The sequence below is a fragment of the Nicrophorus vespilloides genome, unplaced genomic scaffold (assembly GCF_001412225.1).
Source record: "Nicrophorus vespilloides isolate i.1.1-1 unplaced genomic scaffold, Nicve_v1.0, whole genome shotgun sequence".
In the NCBI taxonomy this organism is placed as follows: Eukaryota; Metazoa; Arthropoda; class Insecta; order Coleoptera; family Silphidae; genus Nicrophorus; species Nicrophorus vespilloides.
This window is the reverse complement of record NW_017098993.1, coordinates 112641-137617: the sequence shown is the minus strand read 5'-3', so window position 1 is coordinate 137617 and position 24977 is coordinate 112641. Positions and strand designations below refer to the sequence as shown.

Below are 24977 nucleotides of genomic sequence, written 5' to 3'. Positions count from 1 at the left end.
TGTTTCCGCGCGAAATTTTCCAGCTGAAAAAAAAGTGCTGGTAATTATAATTTTATTACCTTCTTTCTTCTTCGCCACTTCTAATTTTCCAAAGTAATTATTTGCGAAGATTGTAATCAAACTGATCTTGCAAAAAAAAAGTGGTGGAGCCTTAATTACGGTAAACATACAACAACTACAAACGACCGTAGGTGGAAGTATGTAGATGCGTGGATTTATTAAAATTATTCCGTGACTGCCGTAAATAAAGGCGTTACATGTTTGAACTGTTTATTAATTTATGGCGTGGCGCCATCTCTGCGCTGATGAATTTTTAATACGGGAAACGCGAAATTTCATCCCGCCACGGAACATTAGTCTCGCAGCCGTAGTACGCGTGTTTTAATGCCACTATTATTTTATATTTAACAAGCAGGACGAAACAACGTAAATCATCAGTCGCTCACCCTCTCTGCCTTTCCCACTTTTTTTTCTGTTAAAGGTTTTGCAATTTTGTTGTTGTTCTAGTTGTTAACATACTGCGGTTTGTATTATTTCTGTTTGGGAGAAACCAGTAAATTGTAAAATAGACTAAAAGCATAAATTTCGTAATGATATTTCGTACTTAAAAAGCATTTTGAGGCGACGAATTTAAATATGCGAAGCTCCGGTAAAAGTTACCACAGCAATTTACAGGCGAAAGCAAACTTTTTATCCGTGGCTATTTTCAATTAGAATTTGTTTTGTTTAAATAAGATTAAAATAAAATTATGTTATGTTAGTGATTAAGTGAGTTTAGTTTTTGTTATTATTTAGTAATTAATTTACAAGTAAAACATACTGTGTATTTAGTTACCTTCAATTAAAATTTGGATTATTTTGAGTACGCTTTTCGTTTGGTTAAGTTAGAAATTATGTTATGATTAATGATTAATTTATAAAAAAAAAATATAATAACATGTATGCATGTTTTAAGTAATTTTTTGTTTTAATAGTATAATAGGATTGTATGAATTTATAACAATTGAAGTTGTTGGAAATTTTTATTACGGTCGAATCCAAATGAACATTAAACTAAAACGAAGCCGCCGTTGATGTGAAACCATCCACATTGCTTTTGGGTTTTCCTGTTCCCGAATCATAATCTGAAAGCGGATTAAATAAAATATATTAATATCATAAATGTATATTAAAGTTCGTATCGAGGTTAATGCGAGAAGAAGTTAACGACAATTTTATTACTCTTTTTCGTCGTCGTGCCTTCCTTCATCTAACCCTTCCACTATTAACCTCACCTATTTACTTCATTCTTCCTCCTTCGCACGTCAAACGTAATTTTATTAATTTCCGAGACGTGCACTTTTTACTCTTTTTCCAACCCAATTTCTTTCCCTACATCGGTATTGTTCGATTGAAATGGAATGGTAAGGTTACGGTTTTCGTGTGTTTCTCTTTTCCTCTCTTTTATCCTGTGTATATGAGAGTCGTCTCTTTCTCTATGGCGCAGAGGTCGAGAAATGAAAATAAAAATCAACAGTGGAAGAGAAGCCGAAGTTGTTTTCTCTCTGCGGAGGGGCGACTTTTACAAGAAGTTATGTAACATTTTGTGCGTCCCCTGGGAAGGATATAATAAAGACGTGACGGGAAAATAGTGCCGGGTCGGTTATGCGGAGGAGGGACGGGATCGGGATGACACCCACCTTCCAATTCCCCATGCCGCCTCACCCCAATATCCCTTTTAAACCCGTGTGTCTCTCTTCATCTCGTAACCGCAAGTTCGTATAGAATCTTTCCGCAAAAAAATCTCAATCCGGCCGTTACGTCAAACTAGTTGTTGTTTACACTTCAAATAATTTTTTGATACAGTACGACATCTATCGATGGAATTTTTACAAATGCATCTTTTTTATGAAAATTTGAATTTTTTTCATACATTTTTTTCTTATGTCTGAGGCCTCACTCATTATTTATGCTCGGGATGCATATTGTGTAAAATAAGTAGAATAATATGTTTCCTTCGCAAGGATCTTTGGTGACAATCAACAGACATTAGGAAGTGATTATAAGTGATTTGCTTTTTGGGAGCTTTGGGGATTGGGGATGGTACGAGTGGAGGATGCATGTTCTGAAGTTTGTCAGATGCACGGAGGACGGTGGGTCGGGTATCAATTTAGATAAAAGTGGGAGCGTTCATTATTCCACGGAAGAACGGAAGTAAATTAGATTGCCGTTGGTGCCAGTCAAGTTGAATTAGAGGCCGGAACTTCCGATGGTTTTCTCCGGGATTACGCCGTGTGCATTTCCAGCAAATTAGTTTGCGTCTGAAAACCTCACACCTCGCCGGAGACCACCACCGCTGCCATCCCATATCGGAATATGTCCAAAGAAAAAGAACGCCATCTATTATTGGACTAAATGCAATTTCTGCATCTCCTTCAGTTCATATTGAAAATAAAAACATAATAGTAAATATCTACATGAAATCATCACTTGAAATTTAAATATGTTGATTTAAAATTATTTAAGTTGGTAGACGCTATATCTGTCAGTTTATTATCAACGTCAAGAGAATCCATTTAAAAACTTGTAATAGATTACTTAAGTTGATATTACTGATCGAAATCAATATACGAATACTAATAACATACAATAACTAAAGTTGGCAGGTTTGAATCTCATCAATAATAAAATCCATTTTTTGGTCGACAAACATCGAAAGGGTGACAGAAATAGAGCCGTGGAGAATTAACAATATACTTTATATGCCACGTGGCATTTTATATTTTATATATTACGTGAAAATTAAAGTTTTTTTCATGCAAATGAAAAAACTTTGATGGATAGATATTTATGCGACGTTATATTGTTTTCCTGTCTCATCTTCTTATTACTTTAAGGTCGCATCTTGTGAGTACACAAGACATTTAAGAAAAAAATAAGACTTGTAGTCATGAGTGCGAAAAAAACAGATCTATTCCATTGGAATTATTTCGGGTTTAAAAGGGGGGGTTGAAATAAGAAGAAAAAACGTTTGCGCGTATCGTGAAAACGGTGTAATCTACATTGATAATATTTTGTAAAGCGGATCGAGCGGGCTAAACCACTTGACAAATAGACGGCGTCGGGATTTGCGCCCGCAAGGGGCGAGAGCGTCGCGACGCCGAAAATAATATGTATGTGGATAGAGAGAGACGAAGGAGGGTTCTAGCGTGGAAATCGAGATTTGTTTATGTTGGAGTGTGAAAGAAAGACAGAGAGATTGGCGAGGGGTGAGAAAAAGAGCGATGAGGATAATCCGGATTAAAAATGAGATACGTGCTAGGTACCCGTGCTAATCCTCGTGCTCCAAAGCCGGCAAAATATGGGTTTACATGCATCAATTATTGTCATCGTGACCGAAATAGTCATCCTTTCAACTGCGCTGTTTCGTGTGCTTAATTCTGTTGTTTTTTTTTTCAGCTGTCACCGCCGTCAGTTGGGAGGAATGGTGGACCTACGACGGCATCTCCGGTAAGCAAACGATAATTATTAATAATATTTATGCATTTTCACAACAATTTTAAGTAATTGTCCTGCTTTCTGAAGCAACACGAACAATTCTATCTATTACTAATAATTACAACTATTTGTAGATCTCACTGTTTTTAAATAAATTCGTTACAATAACGGGAACTCTGGTAATACGAATATCAAGTTTTCACGCGAGAGGCTTTTAACGTAATTTATAATGTACAATTTCAATGATGATGATCATTAGTAAAACATTTTTAAATGTAGTTTCATTATTTATTACTCATATGTTTATAAGTATGTTCTTATTTTATACATCAGGTCCTTGATCCGCTCACACATATATTTTAAACATTGTAAGCGGTAAAAAATGTTGGATTTAAGTGGCGGCATTTTAAAGACTTGCATCGTACTGATAAAATCTACCATACGGCTCTGATTGTTAGTGTTTCCTACAAAAAGTAATTACATATTTAGTTAACAGATGTCCTCTTCTCTTTCATAGTATAGAGCTTATTGTATGATATTAGGGTATTATTAAGTGAATAGTACTTTTGATATTGTAGAATATTTTAGTAATACAGGTGATTACACATAATTCAGATTAATCGCCTGGCCCAATTATCCAAAGATCCACAAATGCTACAGGATTATTGTTTTTGTAATCCGGTGCCACGGAAATTCACACAGGATTACTGTCCCAATTAAACGGAATATTGTCCCGAAAAAGCGGAGTATTTTTTGGTTATTTCTTCGGGTTTGTTGTCGTTCTTTAGGGATTGTCGATAATAAGCGACAATTAAGTGGAATAGACAGTATTTATTTTTGTAAAATTTGCATTTTACTAATCAGAAACTTTTATATAAGTTCTATATATTGAGCCGTCTAATTGCAGCTTTGATTGCATAATTTATTCTGTTAATTTAATATCTGACATTGACAATAGATGTCCTTCAATTAGTTTTAATTATAAATTCTGTTTTGCAGAGGTTATTTGGTGTTATTTATGGAAATGTACATTGTCTATTTATCTGGAATTATATTAAATGTATTTTGTGTAATATGAAATTAGAATAAATTAGATTATCTTATTTAAAAAATATTACATAAAAATATAAGAAAGATAAAAACTATTTAATTATTGAATAGAGAATAATCGAATGCGATAGAGGGCGTTAAAAAATGCAAAAGAAAATTGTGATTGCTTCGCTCAATAAGTAATGAAGGAAAAGTTGGATGTGAGCGTGACCGAGCTCAAGGAACAAAGTAATTTCAGTGATAAAAATTAAAAATTAATATGTTTATGCGTCGCGACGCCAATAAATCAATATAAACGCAAGAGAAGTAAGAACGGAAAACTGGAAGAACAAAGAAAACGTTTTCTTTTTTCTTTTCGTCCTTCGTCATCGGATATATCTATATGAATTGAGGGGGAGAAATATATATATATATATATAAGTCGTGGACAGTTGGACAAGTTATATGGAGTTTCGATGTCACATTAAGGAATGAAGGAACGACGGTGGCCGTCGCGACGCCCTCCCTCGAATCCGTACCCTGCAAAATTGTTCGATGCCAAAACTACTGGAAAAATCTCACGAGCTTTAAAAAACTTTTTAATGTAACTTATACACTTATACTTTTGCGGAACGAAATCCGACTCGATTTGGTGACAACGTCAGAAAAAAAGAAAAAAATAACACAGTCCAAAACGAGTAAAAAGAATATAAATGTGAATAGAGAAATTCCGACAATCAAGTTCCCGAAAACTTATTCATAATAAACCTTAACAAAAAGAAATAATGTAAAATACAATTAGTTTATTAATTGTTGTTATTTATTATTGTAAACAATTTAAATCGAATATAAAAAGTATTAACTTCGAAAAGATACAATCAAAATGATTATTAAATTTTTGCATTTCATCTAATATAATATACTATGTGAAAATAAATTTTAGGTTATATTAAATTAGGTTAAACTAGTAAAAATATTAATGTAACATTTATGTTATTTGTGCATTCTTTCTATAACTAGTTGTTCGGGGAAAATTTCAAATATTATTTCATTTTTCATTATTTGTTTTATTTACTTTTTTTCGTGACACACACTGTGACACGTGTCTAATGAAAATCAACTCAATATACATTGATTTATTGTCTCGCGCCTAGCCGTCGCTCGTTTGTTTTATTTTGTTTTGTTGTTTCACAGATTTATTATTCTTTTTTTTTTGTCATTGTTTCCATCGCCATATCTGATGTTGCTGTATGTTTTATGCTTTTGTGGATCAATGCACGTTACGCTACAATAGTTTGGAATGTTTTCTTTCTTTTTTTATTGAACTATGCAATATGTTGAATTTTGTATTCATTTTATATATTCTTCTAATATAATAAAAATAAACTTTATTTATAACAATATAGTGGAACTAGAATATTCATCAGTAATCTGAGAGGAAGATGAACATTAAAAAGGACGAATATCAAATGAATTTTTCCCACAAAAATTAACACAGTGGTGTGAGGCTGAACCGACCACGAATATTGACTTTTCAAACAAAAATATCAAACAAAACTTTTAAAGAAAAATAGGATGATATTTAGAAGATAAATATTAATTGATAAAACCAAAATACACAAACATGCTTTTGTTTTAGCCGAGCTAAATAAATCATTAGCCTGTTACACGTAATCCTAAAGTCCTAAATCGAATTTGAGTGTAGGCAAATTCCAATGGTCATGAAATATTCACGATTAATCAATCCGCATATTTTTAAATTTCGCGCCGATTAGAGCAACTCTCGACATTCATCCCCGCTAATTGAATTCTATTAATGCATCCATAAATATTCAATGAGAAGCCGTTGTGGTTTGTGCAAAAATCGGACCGATCTTGAACAATTAATTCGCAAAATCGAGCCTAATTGAAACGGATTAATTATTAATTATGATAATTGCTAGCCACGTGTGCAACGTGTCCACTCGATCTAGGTGGAGCGTTCCAATTGTGCCAACTTTTAATAATATAATTACCATTAAAATGAATTGGTTCTGCAGGGTTGGCAGCATTTTTGCAGCCCTTCAGCTGCAGCCCAATTAACTGTAATTACAATTGGACCTACCCTATCTCTCTCACACACACATTCACCCGGCTTTAATGTTGTTACGCGGATCATGGACTCGCTCTCTCTCTATATTTTTTGTTCGCATTTTTTTTTTAAATTTATTTACTCTTTTCGCTGCTGTCCGGTCCATATAATTATTTTCACTTTCGCCATTACAGTTCTCTATTAATTGTCATAACCGGGCGGATTAAGCTCATACTTTACGCGCCGGCATTTTTTTTTGTTCAACTCAACCAATTAAACGTTTAACTGTTATTATGTTCCATTCAGCGAAAATAATTTCGGTTAATAAACCGCACTCCACGGCAATTCGTCCTTTATTTTGCTTTTCAAAATGATGCGGTGCAAATCAAGAGGAAAAAAAGAACCGACGTTGGTATTCTTTTAAACCGCAAAGACGAAGTTCTAATCCCGACTACTTTACGTTGGTATCGAAGTTTCGACGTAGCAAAACTTCTTAATTGAGTCCAATCTCGCTTCAAATCCAATTAAAAGAATCTGATAAAATATATACCAACCAATTAATATCTGCAGCGACGCAGTCAATTGTTGATGTTTTATGATGTGGTCACAAGATGGCGTCATTTGTTTTTTGGTTTGAAGGTTGAAGGAGGTCAAATTTGGCAATGCGCTTTCGATAAATAAAATTATATATAAAAATTATAATTTGTAGATGGTCCGTTTATGTGTATTAATAGGTTGGGTTTTGTTTAAACCATTTGGGGATTTCGAAGCGACAAAGCAGTTGAATTAATATGGATTTGGGTTTCGGGCGTAAAGTTTTAATGAGCGCACATTTAATTCGAATTAGAAGCGTTATTGGCATTAATCTAATTATATTCGGGTCCGAAAATGCGTCTCAAGTAAACTAAATATAGTAAATTTATTGCATTAGTTACTTGCAATTAGCGATCCGCACGACATTGTTTTGGAGAGGGGTGGCGACAGAGGCGTGCGCCTGTGCGTTTGTTTATTATAATGCATGGCTGCGGTGCGGGTAGCTAACATATATCTTGTCACCCCCTTCTCTTAATTCGTCCTCCGACCGCCGATGCCAACGTAGCCTCCTCCTCCACCTCCTGTTCGTTCGCCGCCCTCGATGTCGGATAACAAAGCCATTACCCGTTTAGATACCTGAGGTTCACAAAGCTGTCATCGCCATCCGCGATACTCAATAGATACACCCGCATTCTGTCTCTAATTGAATTAACGAACAAAGTAATTGTTAATTAAGCCCAATCGATCATTATTATAAAACCGTTTAAACGCCAATTACAGCTGCCGCTTAGACCCGATAGATAACGGCTCTGTTCGGCCCTTCTATCTAATTGAGAAATGTGCGCTTTTTCATCTTGAGATTTACTAGGGGACCATAATTGGAAAAACACATTTCCAATTTCCTCTATTAAATCAGTTGACTTCAAACTATCAAAACTATATGTTAAAAGAGATAGTCGAACGTTTTATTATTGCCATATTGCATATGGTGATAGTTGTTAAGGACTTCATTTTTATAATGACAGAACGCTGGCGTCACCAAAGACGCTTTATGGTAGCAACTGGCATTGTTATTTAATTATTTCCGAAAATGCATACTTAACTACTAACTACTACGTCAAATAAATAAAATAAAAGTCATTTTAACCCGTACTACGTATGTGTCAAAATGACCCGATTATAAAAAAATAAAAATAGAACAATGTATTCATTTTTACAACAAAAACAGATTATTTTTTTTATTTAATAAATTTAACACCATTTAAAACTGATTGTATTGCTCAAAATAATCTGGACATATTTTTGACTATGTAGAACCAATTGTTTTTTGCATATGTCACAAAACGTTGCTGTTTTCTTGTCGCATACTGTATATGAGAATTGGTAAAGAGGTAAACAACGTTATTACACTTTGAAATCCAAATATTCATGATATTTCAAGAACATTTTTGCTATAAACTGGTCATTTCGACCCGGAATACACTCTAAAATAAAATAAGTCTGTTTGCGTTAAAAGAGTTATTAGCTAAATATTCAAATTATATTAGAGAATATTAAATAAATTATAGAATTTGGAATGTATAAAATGTAGAATGTGTGCATATGAGGAGTGAGGATTGTAGGAAAGATAATAAATTGTTGTATAAATGTTTTACAAATTATGTGGAGGAAATCAACTGAAATGATGTTCCATGGAATTCCGCTTGGCAAATGGATGGTCGCAATTAGTCTGTCGTCGTTGTTCCCATTCTCAGTGTATGTATGTGTGTGTGATCTTTTTAAACAATTATCCCGGGCGGCCGTTTAAAACGCACACCAGAATTTATGGGATTTGGCGACAGTGACATGTAGATACTAGTATTGTAGATTAAGTGAGGTGTTAATAGTTGACAGGTAATTATTTCACCGCTGAATGCGCTTTGTGCGGGCGAGCGAGGGGATAGGATAGGATGGGGGGATGGATGTAGAGACCACCATCACCGAAGCCACCCTTCAGCCGTCCTCCCTGCATACCGCCACTAATTGCCAGATCTTCCATCCGCACTTCTTGTTGTTATTGTTTTTTTTTTGGTCGCTTTTGTTTTTCCGGTTTAATCAGTTAGCTACATGTAAATCTGACCCTGGAAATCGCGAGAGCGGAGAAACAACGAAAAGAAAACAAAAAAATAAATATATATATATACAAAAACGTGCCGACAACAAAAGATCTCATTCGGAAGGAGGAGGCTTGACGAAACAAAAGATAAATGATCGGCGGGTGTACACGGTGAAGGGGTGCGTGCGGGGTTTACGAGGGGTGATGCGGAGGTTGTGGGATTCCCCCAGGTGGACCCGATTAGCATCACCTCGGGATAGCGGCCTGGGACAAAGGGATGGCGATTAGTTGGAAATTGGTTTCGTGCGGGAGGCGCACCGACCGACGTCTTTTACTCGACCGCACCGAAATAACACTCCATCTCGGAATCTTTCCCTTATTTCTGCACCTTCCTTCCCTTTTTTTCTTATTATTTTCTCTAGCTGCTTTCTTTTTTTTTTCTCTTCCTCGGCCACCCTTTGTTTCGCCAACCCACTCGCAAACCAACAAGACATCGCTTTCAGGGAGGATAATTATTTTCGAATCCCAATGCTCTACAATTTATCACAGCCTCAGCAACATCTAATTTATCTTTACTATTTATCTTCATTACCCACATAAAGACAACACCATAAGACAACAATAAAAAATAAAGACGCAATGATAATTGAGAAAATGTAAAATTAATTATTTTAGAATCGTTATTGATAGTTCTCAATCAATAAATTAATTCCAAATGGATATTCAAATGGCGCTTGCAAATATATTATTAATTTAAATTTGTCAATCTAATGACATTTATTTACGTGCGCTTAAGTAATTGCAAGCAAATGTTATATAATTAAAAGTAGTATTTTGTGTGGGGGAAGAGCATATGAAATTCATTTATTTAATTAAATTTTCAATCCAATTTTATTCATGTGCAGAATTTAATAGACTCTACAATATACTATACAATTTGGATTCATTACAGTACGGTTTTGAAAATTTCAAAACATACTAATAGGTCATAAAATAAAAAGAATCAAGGAAAAGGGAAAAACCAAGTGAGAGAGAAAGAGATGTATGGATGATCAAACATCAAAAAGCCGGGTGCAAAGTGTGTTTGCCCGAGAAGGATCCAGACACGAGTGTGCGAATAATGGAATCAAAGGGCTTCCTCTCCAAATACCACATCCGGCGAGTGGCACGGATGGATGATGTAACGCGGGGTGAAGAGCAGGGATCGATGCGATGCGATGTGGGAGCGAGAGCAAGAGAAATCTCTCCAACTTTAATAATAAGCCGCCTCCGTTGCTGCCGTTGTCTTCGTCGTCGTCTTCCTCGTCATGTAATTGTTAATTTTGATGTCGACAAGAAGGAAGGGGGAATGAAATTCAAGTGGGCGCGTTATGAGAGAGCCGCCCGGGGCGGCCCTAATGTAATCGTGTAACGTTTATATTATAGTTCTGAGACCGGTCGGTCGGTGGAGGCGCCGGGCGCAACCCTCAATCCGCAGTCGACTCTCGACTGTCTTCTCCCCCAGAGCCAACCCGACCGACGACTCTGAAACGACCACCATCCGATAATTCCCTTCCTTCGTCCTTTCTCTCCACTGGCGTCGTCCACTTTATTGCTTGTTACCGTCAGGCAATTGCAAGAAACTTATTCCTTTCTTTCCCTACACGATCTTCATATTTCCTTCTTTTTTCTCTCAAAACACTTGTACGTAATTGGAAGAATCATATAATCCTCATCAAATAACCGTCATTCAAATTCACATTTTATTATTGTTTTCATTTACCGTGTTCTGATTTCACCCATAATAAATTTATTTATTTAGAATAAAAAGTACGGAAATATTATTTTTAATTCCAATTTATTTACTCTATTTATGTAATAATAGTATGTTAAAGTCTATCTAATCAAATAATAAAGACAAAATATTAAATCTCAATGAATGTACAATTCAAGAAAAATGTTATTTTTTATTGCAAAATCGAAAATATTTTTTAATTTACACATAATTATATTTATATAACAATGTTAATTTTCATATTAATAAACTTCGTTGAAATAAGTTTTCTGTTGCTTGTTAGAAATTTGTAAATTGGAAATTACAATGTGCAATTTCGAAAAGTTCATAAATAAGTTTCAGATATGCAAAATTACGTGTGTTTTGTAGATGGAAAACTCAATGTTCCATTACTTAATTGAGTCTATTTAATTATATTAACACTCAATATCGTCTCGTCTACGTTGTTACTGCGAACCCAGTTGATTATTTGTTGTTGATTACACGACGTTCGATGCGTGCATGAGATTGTCTTTTCTGCGTCTCGTTGACGTAATCTTTTTTATTCAGGGTGAACGTGTGTGTGTGTGTGTGTGTCTCTCTCTCTCTGTACGTGTGTGTGTGGATATGTGAGCCCTTTGCGAAACGGTCGGGACTCGTAAAACAATTTTAATATAATGACCGGCGATCAGGGATACTGCAATATTGCAAAAAATTTACATGATGGCAGGGCATCGCGTCGCGGAGTTATGACGGCATGTGGTCCTGATGGCCGCCGGCCGCATGACATTTTCTAATGCGATCCGCCGTTTCCCCCAAAAACCACCCTTCTTATATCTCACTCCGACTCACGTGTCGTCGATCCAGCGCTGATCCAACAAAGCCGGAGAAAAGAAAGGAAAAACTTAAGGAAATCCTCGAACAGATACAGTTATTTCAATGCATTACGAGTATAATCCGTGTCAGAATTTCTGGATTTTCACTCGTATAGTGAAATACTCTTTAAGTGAAATAATTTTTCCCAAATAAACTACTGTAAAATACGATAAATGCGTTCCATGCCAAAAAAAAAGTATAACTTTTTAATGATTTTGCTTTTCATATCTAAGGTTATTTTTGTTCTTTGGCTTTTTATTCGGTGATAAAAGTTTGATTAAATTTTGCAAAAAATCACAAATAACACGTCCAAATACAAGTTTGGAAATATGTGTTATCACAAAAACACTAAGATGCAAATAGAATGACTACTAACACCAGGAACTGTTTCCATTCAGAATTGGATAATCAGTGAATCGGTAATTGTTTATTACTTGTACCGATTTTTGTTTTTATTTTACAGTAAATTATATTTGCAAACATGATGTAGCAGACTCACAATCTTGGACTTCTCTTCTGCTCGTCACTCGTTATTTTCGCATAACGCTTGTTAAGCGTCATTTTTGTTATAACTCACTTTGCTCGTTAAGCGAAATGCTTGCAAGGTTCTAATGTATTTAAAAACAATGCATTGTATCGGTGTGCCAGAGCCATTTACAACGAACAGATCATCATTCAGATCAAATAAAATTGTTCAATTTTATGATAGATTCAATATTTTGATGTCATATAATACTGTTATTATTATTATTTTTTCTTTTTGTTGATGAGTTTCTGCAGGGAACTGAATCCTTTGGATGTAGTAAATAATGAAAGGAAATGCACGCGCATTGATTTCTGAAGGCGTTCTCGATTGCTTTCTTGTTGCACCGGCGGCCTTAATGATGGAACGGGGAATTGCGTGGATTCAATCGATGGGCACAGGCCTAATTGCAGTTTCGAAACGATGAATATTTGATGTTGTGAAAGGGACCGTGCTGCGTGGACTCCATGTCCACTCGCATTTGAATTATGCATTATCATTGTTTGATGCTACAGTTTTCTTTTTATAAATGTAACATTGATAGGGTATAAATCACTTCTGGTTGGGTTAGATTAAGATATGTTTAGGTCAGAATATATTTAGATTAGATTAAATATAGGTAAAATTAAGCTAATATATGAGCCAATTTTGAAAAAGAAAAATGAGTTAATTCTTAATTTTACACAGATATAGATTTCCTTTTTTTATAATTATAGTCTTAGAATCAATTGAGCACGATTTCTTGATTAAGTAATCAAAATAATTTTACTATATTGTTTTTGAAAGTTCAATTCTGATAATCATAGTTAAAAACAACTTTTAAATTGCAATCATTATAGTGCCTTAAAAACAAAATCGTAAACAAGATAACGTCAAAAGAAATAGAAATATAAAAATATTATTATTATAAAATTATAAATTGGCTGAAAATATGCTGGATGAGGTTTACCGCACATTTTTGGCATGGAAGAAAATGTTGCACTTAGAGATTTTTATTTGGTAAACAAGGAAGACCCAAACATTTCAACAAAATTACTATGTTGCCACTGTATAAAACGTAGATAACAAGAGAGAAATACAGTGATATGATGATTTTACTCCCTTACCTACCACTTATTTACCATGAATAATAACTATGGTAACTGTAAGGGAAAAATAAATTTAAGCGCACTAAATAAATCTGAAAAAGAAGGACAATTCCCAGAAAGATGGAAGAGCGCAAAGCTTCTACTAATAAAAAAAACAGGGAAGTCTATAGAAAATGCATCATCGTTTAGGCCGTTATGCCTCACCGACACAATGGGAAAGCTGTACGAACAGTTATTAACAAAGCGACTGAAGGAGGAAATCAGTAGATGCGGGGGATTATCAGATAGACTATATGGTTTTCGAGAGGACATGTCTACTATCGACGCAATAAAAAGCAGTGGTTTATATAGTTAAGGACGCAAGAGCAGGCAACAAGAGCAAGAGAAAGTTCTGCGCACTACTGACGCTGAACGTCAGAAACGCTTTCATTACAGTGGAAGACCATCATGAATGAGGTAAACAAACGAGGAATTTCCACCTACCTAAAAAGAATTATAAGAAACTATCTAAGCGAGCGCTCCGTAAAGATCCCAAGAACCCAAGGCGAAGATGAAATGCAAATAAATAGCGGAGTTCCGCAGTGATCAGTGCTAGGCGTAGTCGTATGACGGAGTGCTAAGGATCAATCAACCTGCAGATATAACAGTCATTTCATATGCGGATGACCTGGCAGTAGTGGTGGTAGCAAAGACAGAAGAGGCAAACTTAGCCACATGCGACATCCAGAACTGAATAACACAGAGAGGCCTGACACTCGCGCCTGAAAAACAGAAGCGGTGCTACTGAAGTAGGAAAATAAGACCAATAAAATTTTCAATATCAGGCAGAGAAATAACACCGAAGAAAGTCATTGACACCTGACCTACGCCAAGCATATAAGTACAGTGGCAGAAACAACTACAGCTGTAAGCAGGTTGATGCACAACAAGGGTGGACCGAAGTCTAGCAAGAGTAGTGGCACAATTTATTATGGCTGTATATATACACACTGATAGAAAACATTACAATGGTGCCAACGGCGTTGGAATTCACATAAAAACCTCATAAAAAAGGATCGCACAAAAACAGGTTCTACTGTACTTAGTTATTATGTTTTAAGGAAATCTAAATTCAATTGATTTTTTTAATAAATTTAAAATTATATTACATTAAACTCAGTTAATTTACTTCTAAAATTGAATTAGGTTTTGGTTAGCATAAAATAAATTTATTATATTAAATTATTCAATAAATTGAATCGTGTTCTTATAAAAAATACTTTTGTATATAAAAAAAAATGTTCAAGAAATTCAAAATCGCTTTATAAACGATCTTAATTTGTCGGTGTACATTACATCGAGTATTTTCATAAGTTGAATACTAATTCTCGGGTGTTTTCCATATATTATTTTGCATGAAAACTCCGTTTTCCAATTACCACCAGACGTGTGTTCAAAGTTATTTTGTTTTGTTGTTTTCTCCCTTCTTCTACGTTTCAATCCGTGCGGCTGTACGTGTTTAACACATGCTGCCAACATTTTGATTTCTTATTTTTTCTTTTCCTCGTGCGTCGGTTGAAATTTAAGTGAACTTATCCAGCCAGCGTTTGCCGTTCGGCGTTTGCTCTACGATATTATGCTAACCACACATCAATCACGGCATAGTGAAAGATAGGAAATGAACGAACCTTAAACTTGTACGTAATCCTGTGTTCACGTAACGCTCATCGTCTCACTTCTTCTTTCACCTTCTCTGTTCATTTTTTCTCTTTTCTTCTTGTTTTCTTTTGTTCATCTTTCGTCCGAAACGCTCCCCTTTCAATTTGATTGACTCGCACGCCACGCGCAAAGCAAAATCGAACCCCTTTCTCAACTCACACCCCTTCAACCAGAGCACAAAGGGCCACCCGCACACCCCGTTCGACCCCACAGACTAATTAACCTTACCTTCCGCCGTCGACGTTCAACTTTTCATGGCCTAGTAACTACTTGAAAACACGTTTTTGCTTTTCATCCATCCGACAACGCTGTAATCGGATATTTAAGATTTTCAGCAGCAATCCACCAGAAACCGATGGATGCGTTACAGAAGAAGCAGAGAAAGAGCAATGATGCAATTTTCTGGCGCGGAAAAAAATATGATGCGGGTCACACATGGACAATCATACGGGACGAGGACGTTTCCAATTTCACGCCGTTCGGACTTTCAGTCTCTTTTTCATTTCTTTTTGTTGGTACAAATCGAATCTTTCCTTCGATAATCGGGCGATTATAATATTGTTGCATCAAAGCACTATCGTTTCGGGGAGGGATAAACTGTCACTTACTTTTTTTTATTGTTTTGAGGCAACCGAATGGACAAGTGCGTCTTTGGTGTTGCATAATAGCGTTACATCAGCCATTATTTAGTTTCATATTGAATCGCATTAAACCATGGCGGGCTGGATTGTTCTGCTCCGGAGAAAATGCCTGCGTTGCATGATCTCTTAAATTTAACTCCCCATCCCCCCATATACTCCTCCACCTCGTCAAAAAGGGGATATGTGTTGGCACGTAAACGGATCCTGCCCTATTCTATTGATTTTGAATTCCGCTTCGCGAACTCCAAAAGTCTTTTCATTACACGACTTTTTATCCCTTTAGTCCTTATGCATAGCGAACAAAGTAAAAAATATAGGATCCTACGATTTGCGTCACAATCACGCAACACATAATGATGACATTATTATAACTTAATTAGTACAAGTAAACAACAAATTTAATTCAAGAACATCATAATAAAATCTCAGATTTTTTTTTAATTATATACGTTGTAATTATAAATAAGACAATATTCTAACTAAATGATTTTTCAACGGTCCAAAAAAATCCGATAATACTATTTACACACTGTTGCATACATCTAGAAGCATTGATGGTCAAGAATTTGCCAGAGAAACTTTTGAACACGATAAATGAATGCATTAAAATCATGAACATAATTAAATCAAGATCCCTAAATTCGCGAATATTTGGAATACTATGTGCAGAAATGAGAGTTGAATATGAATACTTATTGTTTTGGCAAAGATTTGGCTAGATTGTTTATATCAACTAAATATCTATCTATATAGTTTAAATTTTGGTGTGTCGTGGGTGAAAATATGTTGCATAGACGATGCATTTTATTTATTTGTTTTTAAGAAAAAAAAAATGGTATTTGAAAGTTAAAAACGTAAAAAATCTGGTACATGTTTTAGCCTTTACACGGTTGAGAAAAAAAAATTGAAAATAAACTTTATAGCTAAAATGAATATTTCATTTTTGCATTTCTTTTGCTTTACGTACCTTTAATTAATAAACAACGAAATTATGCGTTTTATTGCATACTTTTCAAAAAGTTACAAACGTTTCGAAAGTAAACTTAATCAAATGTTTCCTAATATATTTGTATATATGTTTATATTTTTACAAAATACTAGTTGAAAAGCCAGATTTGATTTCCGTTATAATCACTGAAAACTGTGTGCGTATTGAATCTATACAAAACGTAACTGTGAATAGAGTTGAAGAGAAATTTTGGAAACTAATGAAGGGGCTTTGCCATCAAAATGAATGGGAAATTTGGCGAGTAGAATTGTCCATCCGGGCATAATAAATTAACGGTATTTGTTCGGGGGTGTTCTCGGACAAAAGGAGGCCATCAAATAAAATCGTCGGTCGCGTTGGTGTACATTTTTTTTTTCTGTTTCGCGTTCCGCTGTCTCGATTACCGTTCAATTTTAGATAATTTGATTTATTGAAAAAATATTCAAATGCTACGCCCGGAACCGGAATGATTAGAGGGGGGCCACACGATGGGTTCCGAATGAAACGAAAAAAAAAAATTTTTAGGGTGAACTCGGAATACGGTCTATATGTAGGAAATATTCAAATTCGATGCGTGCGGAAATTTGATCGAAGCATTGACTTTCAAATGAAATTACTGCAATAAAAATGTCCGGAGACGCCTTTTGTTCAGAATCCACCCATTTTGGACGTCCATCTACGATCATTCATTTTTTTTGTTTCGAAGTATCGCATAATTTTATATACTTCAAATCGACTCACGAGATGGCGTATAATGTAGTGCCATATTGCTGATTCGTTTTCGTTGGAAAAACAAATGTAGTATTAAATGTCAACGCTTAATTGAAAGAAATTTTCCGAGAGATGGTGCCGTATTTTTTAACGTTCACATTGCATTTTTGCATCAAATACCATTATCACAAGCTGTATCATTGTCATAACAACACTATTGAATTTCTAAAAGTAAACTTTCTGTTTAATTGCGTCCGACGTTTGCGACGTTTCAAATATGTCTCTAAACTGAAAAAAAAAATAAAATAAAATTGGAAATGTCGAATCCACCTTTGTTCGGGTTTGTCTCATCAGTACATTTCGCAAATTGCCTGTCCGGTACTTCCGCATTCCCCAAAATATTAATGGAGTTTCGGTCCGTAACGGCATTAGACCAATCACTTCCGACCTTAGTATTAGGCGCAGGATTAGTCAACCCTCGGGCCGCGAGAAAACAATAACGTTCGTAGCAGGAGGATAGGACCGGACCGGGCCGATAAACGAAACCGCGACACACCGTTTCCGGTTTAACTGTTTTAATTAATGCCGAAACCCGAAATCCCAATCATCTCCGTCCCTTGCATCCTATTCACCACCACCTCGTTTGACTCGAAAATACCGTGCATTAATATCGGGGGCGGCTTTGACGAGCGCTTTCAATATGTTCCGGAAAGTACAAACCAAAAAAAAAGAGCGAGCGCCGAAAGAAAATTGAGACCGCGTGTAAATACGTGGAAACACAAAAAAGAGAGAAAACATCTCCTTGTGTGTGTATATTTTTTTTGGGTTTAGGATATTAATTTTCACGTCAGGCGGAGGGAACGGAAAAATTCGATAATGTTTGTATACGTGCGTGCATGTATATATACATACACACACAGAGGGAAAGGGCAGACCTGTCGATCGGGGCTCGTAAATCATCAAAAGCTTCTCGTGGGGCTAACCCTCTCTCTCTCTCTATATATATATATGTATATGCAACCATATTTGCCCAACTCTTTCCATCTTAATCGGTTTCGATTTAATCTCTCCCTGCCCCCTCTGTTCCATTCACAATTTAATTCTATAGCCAATTTTAAAATACACGCATGACTTAGATTACATAGCAAGAAAATATTAAAGCCATAAATTTGCCTTTCCGGTATGACCGGAAAATAATTAAACTTTACATATTTTTATACGAAAATGAAACATCACATACATAACCACTACATCAAAGGAAAAGTCTAATAAATTATTTTTCTAAAATCAATATATTGAAAGATATCCATTGATCAACATTTTATTTAACAATAAATAATGCAATGATAATTAATATATTAACATTAAATATTACTATTTCATAATAATTTCGTAAATGTATTAATACTGTAATGATAGGCTTGGAGAAACTACTAAAATATTAACCGAAAAAGTAGTAAATTTACAGATAACAAAACGATAATTAACAAAAAGTTGTAGAATGACGAGAGAAATCTAAAAATCTTGCATATTTTTTTCCTGCAACTAGTATTTACAAAGTTATTGATATTTTTATAAGCTATGATTCACTAATCTGATAAATTATTCTATTAATCTTTATATTAGATTAGTGAATTGACCCAAAAAATTAGTTATTAGCACTAAATATTTTTTTTGATGGTGAAGAAATCCGCTTCTATTATAGAACTAATTCGTCAATTAGACTGCCAAGAATAGGAACGAAGGGAAAGGAATCAAACAGCATAATCAACATTGATTGCCCTTGTCTGTCGTTTTATCAGCGCTCGTCCAAAACGCCCATTCTCGTATATTTTTTTTTCCGCACCGGTATAAGAAAACAATGGAATAACGTCGTCACGCAACGTTCTCGGACCAATTAAGATGTTTTATTTTTCCTTTCTCTCTCCCTCCACAATCAGACGTTCCCTCCTTTTCGCGTGTGTGCTTTTTATATATTTTTTCATCTTTTCCCATTCCGCGTCTTTCTTCTCTTCCTCCTCCACCGTCTCGTCCTTTCTTCCTTCGCGCCGCGCCGTAATTTATCGCGCCGGTTCCTCCTCCCTTTATATGCATTCTATTGCGGCACAATGGGCCGGATGCGACTCGGAAACGTTAGATATATAAATGTAAAAATCTATGAAGGCAGGAAGAATGGGAAGAGAAAGCTGGGTGAGCTTTGTTGCGTTTCTTTCTCTGTTTGTGTATGTTGTGCGAGTGAAAAGAAGGGAATGAGCTGTGGTTTTGGTAAGAATACGTGCAAGGGTTGAAGCTGGAAGAGAGAAGGGGAAAAAAATGGGATACGTTGGATGGAAAATAATACGGGGGAATCTCTCGCTACGCAATGTCTCCACCCTGGGGCAACATTATTTAAAGCGCAGAGTGGAAAGTACGCGGTCCTGAACAACAACCAATAAAAAAGATCGGCGACAGCAACAATAACGGAGTCACGTGTGCAGGTCGAGCGCAATTATGCGATTACACGGAACATGAATTTTGGAGAATCGCCGTTGAAATTGCCTGTTTCATAAACTCGTTACAATTTTTTTTATTACTAAATGATGGGAGGTGTTATGTCAAGGCTCATAAGTGGCCAATTAGGAGCGTCACATTTTCTGTCCATCAACTATCAAATGAAGCATTATTTTGTTTTTATATTAATTAGATTAAAAACACCGCAATTGTACTAATCTATTATATACTAAAATTCATATGCATTGATTGTTATTTATATTATATTGAGTAAATGATTTATAAAACATTGCATTGAATTACTTAAATTTTATAATTATTGTGAATTTATCCACGGTGAAACTTCGGATCTAGTTCAAATTCTGTAAATTAAATGCAAAATTGATCATTTTGAAAAATAAATATTGAAAACGGAAGGTGTTACGTCAAACGAAATATAAAAAAATAGTTTTATGAAAGATGCAAAACTTTAGACTACTAACATCCATCGATAAATAATGGTGAACAGCTCGAAGAGGGTGGAAAAAGAAATGTTGATCCTCTCGATCGATTCGATTAAGAATTTATTTAATTTTCCCGACCGATGCGTGAATAGAAACAAATTCGGAAAGCCACGCTCCGCATCCACAAGGGGATTCTGGACAGAATTACAATATTTTTTTAGACAGTTGAAGCTCTCCATGTGTGTGTGTGTTCGTTTTAGTAGAGTAGTAACCCCGCAGTAGGAGGACAATCGAAGGGCTTCCAATTAAATAGACAATTAACAAAACCTCAAATAGAGTGCATAATTCAATCAAGCGTGCGTTGTCCGCATGCTGACGCCTCGTCCCGGGTATTCCCAAACCGGATTCGACACACTGTTCTTCGAAGCACGTCAACATTGAATTTTATAACGTTTACACATACATTCAAAAGTTTCAAAAGCTAGGAGGTGTTGTATTCTGCTGATTTACTATATTTATAAGTTTTAATTTGATCATCACAACATATCAGCAAAGCAACAATAAGAAACAAAATGGCAATACAAACATAATATCAACAAAAGTGGAGGTGTTATATTCAAGCCATCTACATACAATATTCAATTGATATGTTCATGATATTTATAATATACAAATAATTTTTATTATATTATATATTTAAAAAAAAAACAAAAAAAAATTAAAAAAACTTAAAATAAAAGTGGAGTTGCATATACAACATTTACAATTTTTAAAACACTCAATTGTTGTTTCCGTAAAATGTACAATATAGCAATATTTTTATAAAGCAGAAACTAAACTTAGATAATTGGTATTATCAATAAATAGAAGAAGTGTGTTGTCCGCTACAGATACAAGGTTTAAAAACATTTGTTTTGTCCATTAGATTTTCTTCAAATAAAAATTGAATATGGAAATTTTTAACATAAAAAAATTGAAGGTGTTGTATCTTACATTCCCAATATACTAATAATTTTTAGCAAACAAAAACTGAACATCGAAAATTACATCATTAAATATTGAACTTTAATAAAATATAATCATTATAAAGAGATATTGTGTCCGTTAGATCAACAATATACCAATGATTTCCATCAAACAAAAACAGTCCCAATTGTAGTCTAATATCTAAATTTGATGAATTTTATCACCCAAATATACAAATGTTATTAACTAAATTTTAAATCGAATAAAGTAAAACGCAATATTTACAAAGATTAATTTTACAAAAAAAATAATTTTCATTAAACATAAAATAAACTTAGAAAATCTTATTACTAAAAAAAGTTGTATCTTCTCGTTTATACAAAAAAAAGAAATAGAATCAGTTTAATTTCTTTTTTGCAGTAAGAATATAAAAGAGTAAAATAGTGGACTGAATTCGTATGATATGCCATTCCTTCGTTTGAGGGCATAAATTAAACGGAATTTTCGCTAGCTCTACTAAAGCTAAGTGAGCTCTTGCGCTTTTATCTCCAACCCTCTCTCTCTCCGCTTAATTTTATGTCCGTCTTTATGGGCAACCCCGTAATCAGAGACGAAGGAAGAGAGAGAAAGACCTAATCTCCATCACCCTCAGATTATTTTATTTTCAGTTTTGTTTTCTTCTTCATTTTTTAACTTTATGCTTCATTTCATATTTTGATTTAAACAATTCTTATTTTTATGTCTATTTATATTCACATAAATGCTAACATAAATTCAACTTGTACTTTCAGATTTGTTGCAGAAATAATGATGGAAGGTAAAACGAAAGCGGTTATTTCATATTTATTCGGTGACAATGAACACTTGACGACTCTATCAACTAGGGTTGTGTCATGGGTGTTGGCCGTAATTACAGCAATTGAGGTTCGTGCAACGAACGTATGGGATTTCTGCATACGTACGAACACAAATGTTAGAAAAATATATAAATATGCAGAAAAAGCAAACCATGTGGTTGGGTTAAAGTGGGGAAAGTAATCGTTCAAATTGACAAAGGGAGGACGAAATAATTGCAGTTTGAAGTGTCTGCGAGGCAACAGCGGAATTTTGTTTTACGCTCTGTTATAAATGAAGGAGACATTAAATGTGCGAATATTGTTGAGTTGTTTTCATGAAGTTTTCTAGTGGTTTCTGGTAACTTTAGCGTATTTTTGAAAAATTTTATCAACTATTTGTGAAAATAACATAATTTTATGATAATTATACAATTGATATGAATTAAAAAAAAATAATCATTTTTAAGCGCGAATGTAAATAGTGGCAACACCGTGCAGCGGCAGAAAAAGGAACGATGGTAGTTTGTTTGATATAGTTAAATAGTAGTGTGATTTATTATAAGTAAAATAAACCGCCATCTTTAATCTACCAGACCGAATTCTTATTATTCTACTTCGTCCTTCGTTCAAAACAAAGAACAATTTTCTTTTGGACTTTCTTGTACATTTAGTCTATTTTTTACAAATTCTCTATTTTACTCACAATTAGTGAAAAGATAGTACTATCAACATAATAATTCACTTTAAGATTTTGAGAATCTTAAAAAAGAAATAAATAAAATAGACATTCATGTGTAAATGTATAAAACATTTTATGATCTTTGTGGCAAAAAAAGTTAATTTATTTTGGTTAAGATTATTGGCTGGAATCAAGTTCGAATCGTAGAGGGTATAGAAGATGGTTATTTTTTTCTTATTGTTGGTTGGAATAAAGGGGGATCGTAAGAACATACGAAGATGAAGAGGAAAAAGTGGACGACGACTACGTCTTTGTCGCGGTGATGGTATTAGGTTCTCGCGGTCAAGCGATTTTATTCGGATAGCCAGGGCTAAACACCCCGAAGCAATCTGACGGGGACAGAGGCCCGCCAAATCCCCGGACAATTGGAAAACGGGCCGATATTGCTTCTTCTCTTCGTCCGTCCGCAAAATGGGACACAACACCTCCCTCCCCCAACGCACAGACGGACACGAAATGAACGAAGGCAGACAAAACCCATCCGCCCATCCTCCGGCAATTTACGATCGTTCCGTTCGCAATTCGGGTTAATAACAGAAATTACTTATTAGCGAAACCCTTAAATAAAGATCATTGGAATTTCGTAACTTTTATGGGCGTGCGAGTGCTCGTAAGTTGAGAGGCACGTTGAAATAAAAAAAAATACTTGGGAGATGCATCTTCGTGACGTTAGCGGCCTCTGTTTTATGAATAACTCCCTCAGTGGCCGAAACTCGGACGCGACAGCTCATCTATCTACTCGGGGCGCCGTAGGAGGTGTGGGGTTAGTTGAACCTGCGGGGTTGTCGGGTTGTGCGCCCCATGCACATGGACAGCACAACACACTGCAATGCAGTCTCTACTCGCTTGCGAGTTCTGTCTGCCCCCCATCTGCACACGAAGACCCAACTAGCAGCTCTCCTCTTCTCTATCCCACCGGCATATAGTGTGGTTTACGAGGGGAAATAGGGAGAGAGACAGGGAAAAAGGGATGGTGAGATGTGGAGAGACCGCAGTCCAATCCCCCCTCCACACACAACCGAAAACACATACACGCAAGTGTGATTTCCGTTGAGAATTGAGAGAAAAACGAAAAAATTAACTGATAAAGTCTAATGAAAATTATCTAACCACGCTAAATTCGAAACAACAATTTTCGATTCAGTTAAATTGTTTCAGTTCTTTTCTCTGTTGTTATCTGTATTTACATAATTATTTAATTGTTGCAATAAATCTAATGAAAATTACCTAGTTTCTCTAATTTTTATTCAACATCCAAGTAAAAATCTAAAGATTATAACTATTTTTTTTTAAATATTTATGTTAATGTTCATTTTGATTAAATCTAATTATCTAGTTTCTCTAAATTTTATTGAAAATCCAATCGAAAATCTGAAGTTTGTAATCAAATTTAGTTAAAATATATTAGTTAAATTCTGCTGAAAATCTATTTTTTTACTGAATAATTCAACTATTCGATTAAAATTAACTGTTTTTCTGTTTAATATTTTTAAACATTCTCATAATTTATGGAAATTTAATCATTTTTACACAATTCGTTACGCTATGGAAACATTATTTAACAATTCATTAAGTACATTATTATTATTTGTTAATTATCTGTTAAACTAGGTTCAAGTGTTGGCTATATTATATTCACTGTATAGTTGTTATATTAAGACTAATTAGAAACACTTATTCTTATTCTATGTATAAAATTAACTAAGTAATTAGGGTGAGGGAGTTTGATGAGTAAGACACGGTTTTGATAAGAAGCTCCGCTTCAGGTCACTGCTCCTTTGCGAAATCTGCATCTTGGTTCAGAGTTCAAAATATGAAGGAATGTTCTTATCAATCATTGCACTAGATGGAATCTGTATTTTGTTCACTTTTTTGTATGATTGTTTTAATAAACCTTATTATTAATGTTATATATTTTATTTAATTAAAATAAATGTTTGTTAATACCAAATTCGTGTAAAAAAAACAATATTTTAAAAATCCTTTTACGCAATTTTGTATCGATTCAAATTCAATAGT

The 24977-nt window shown here is 34.7% G+C and overlaps 1 protein-coding gene across 5 annotated transcripts in view; it reads left to right on the top strand.

Moving 5' to 3' along the window:
- LOC108563798 (carbonic anhydrase-related protein 10) overlaps positions 1-24977 on the top strand; it is a 167958-nt gene that overhangs the window by 80994 nt on the left and 61987 nt on the right. For 4 of the 5 annotated variants that reach the window (XM_017922581.1, XM_017922579.1, XM_017922578.1 and 1 more), the window contains exon 3: positions 3439-3489. In XM_017922581.1, the coding sequence (XP_017778070.1) occupies positions 3439-3489 (51 nt within the window). Of the gene's footprint in view, positions 1-3438; positions 3490-22179; positions 22201-24977 lie in introns of those variants that run through there. The other variant, XM_017922582.1, reaches the window with a different exon arrangement.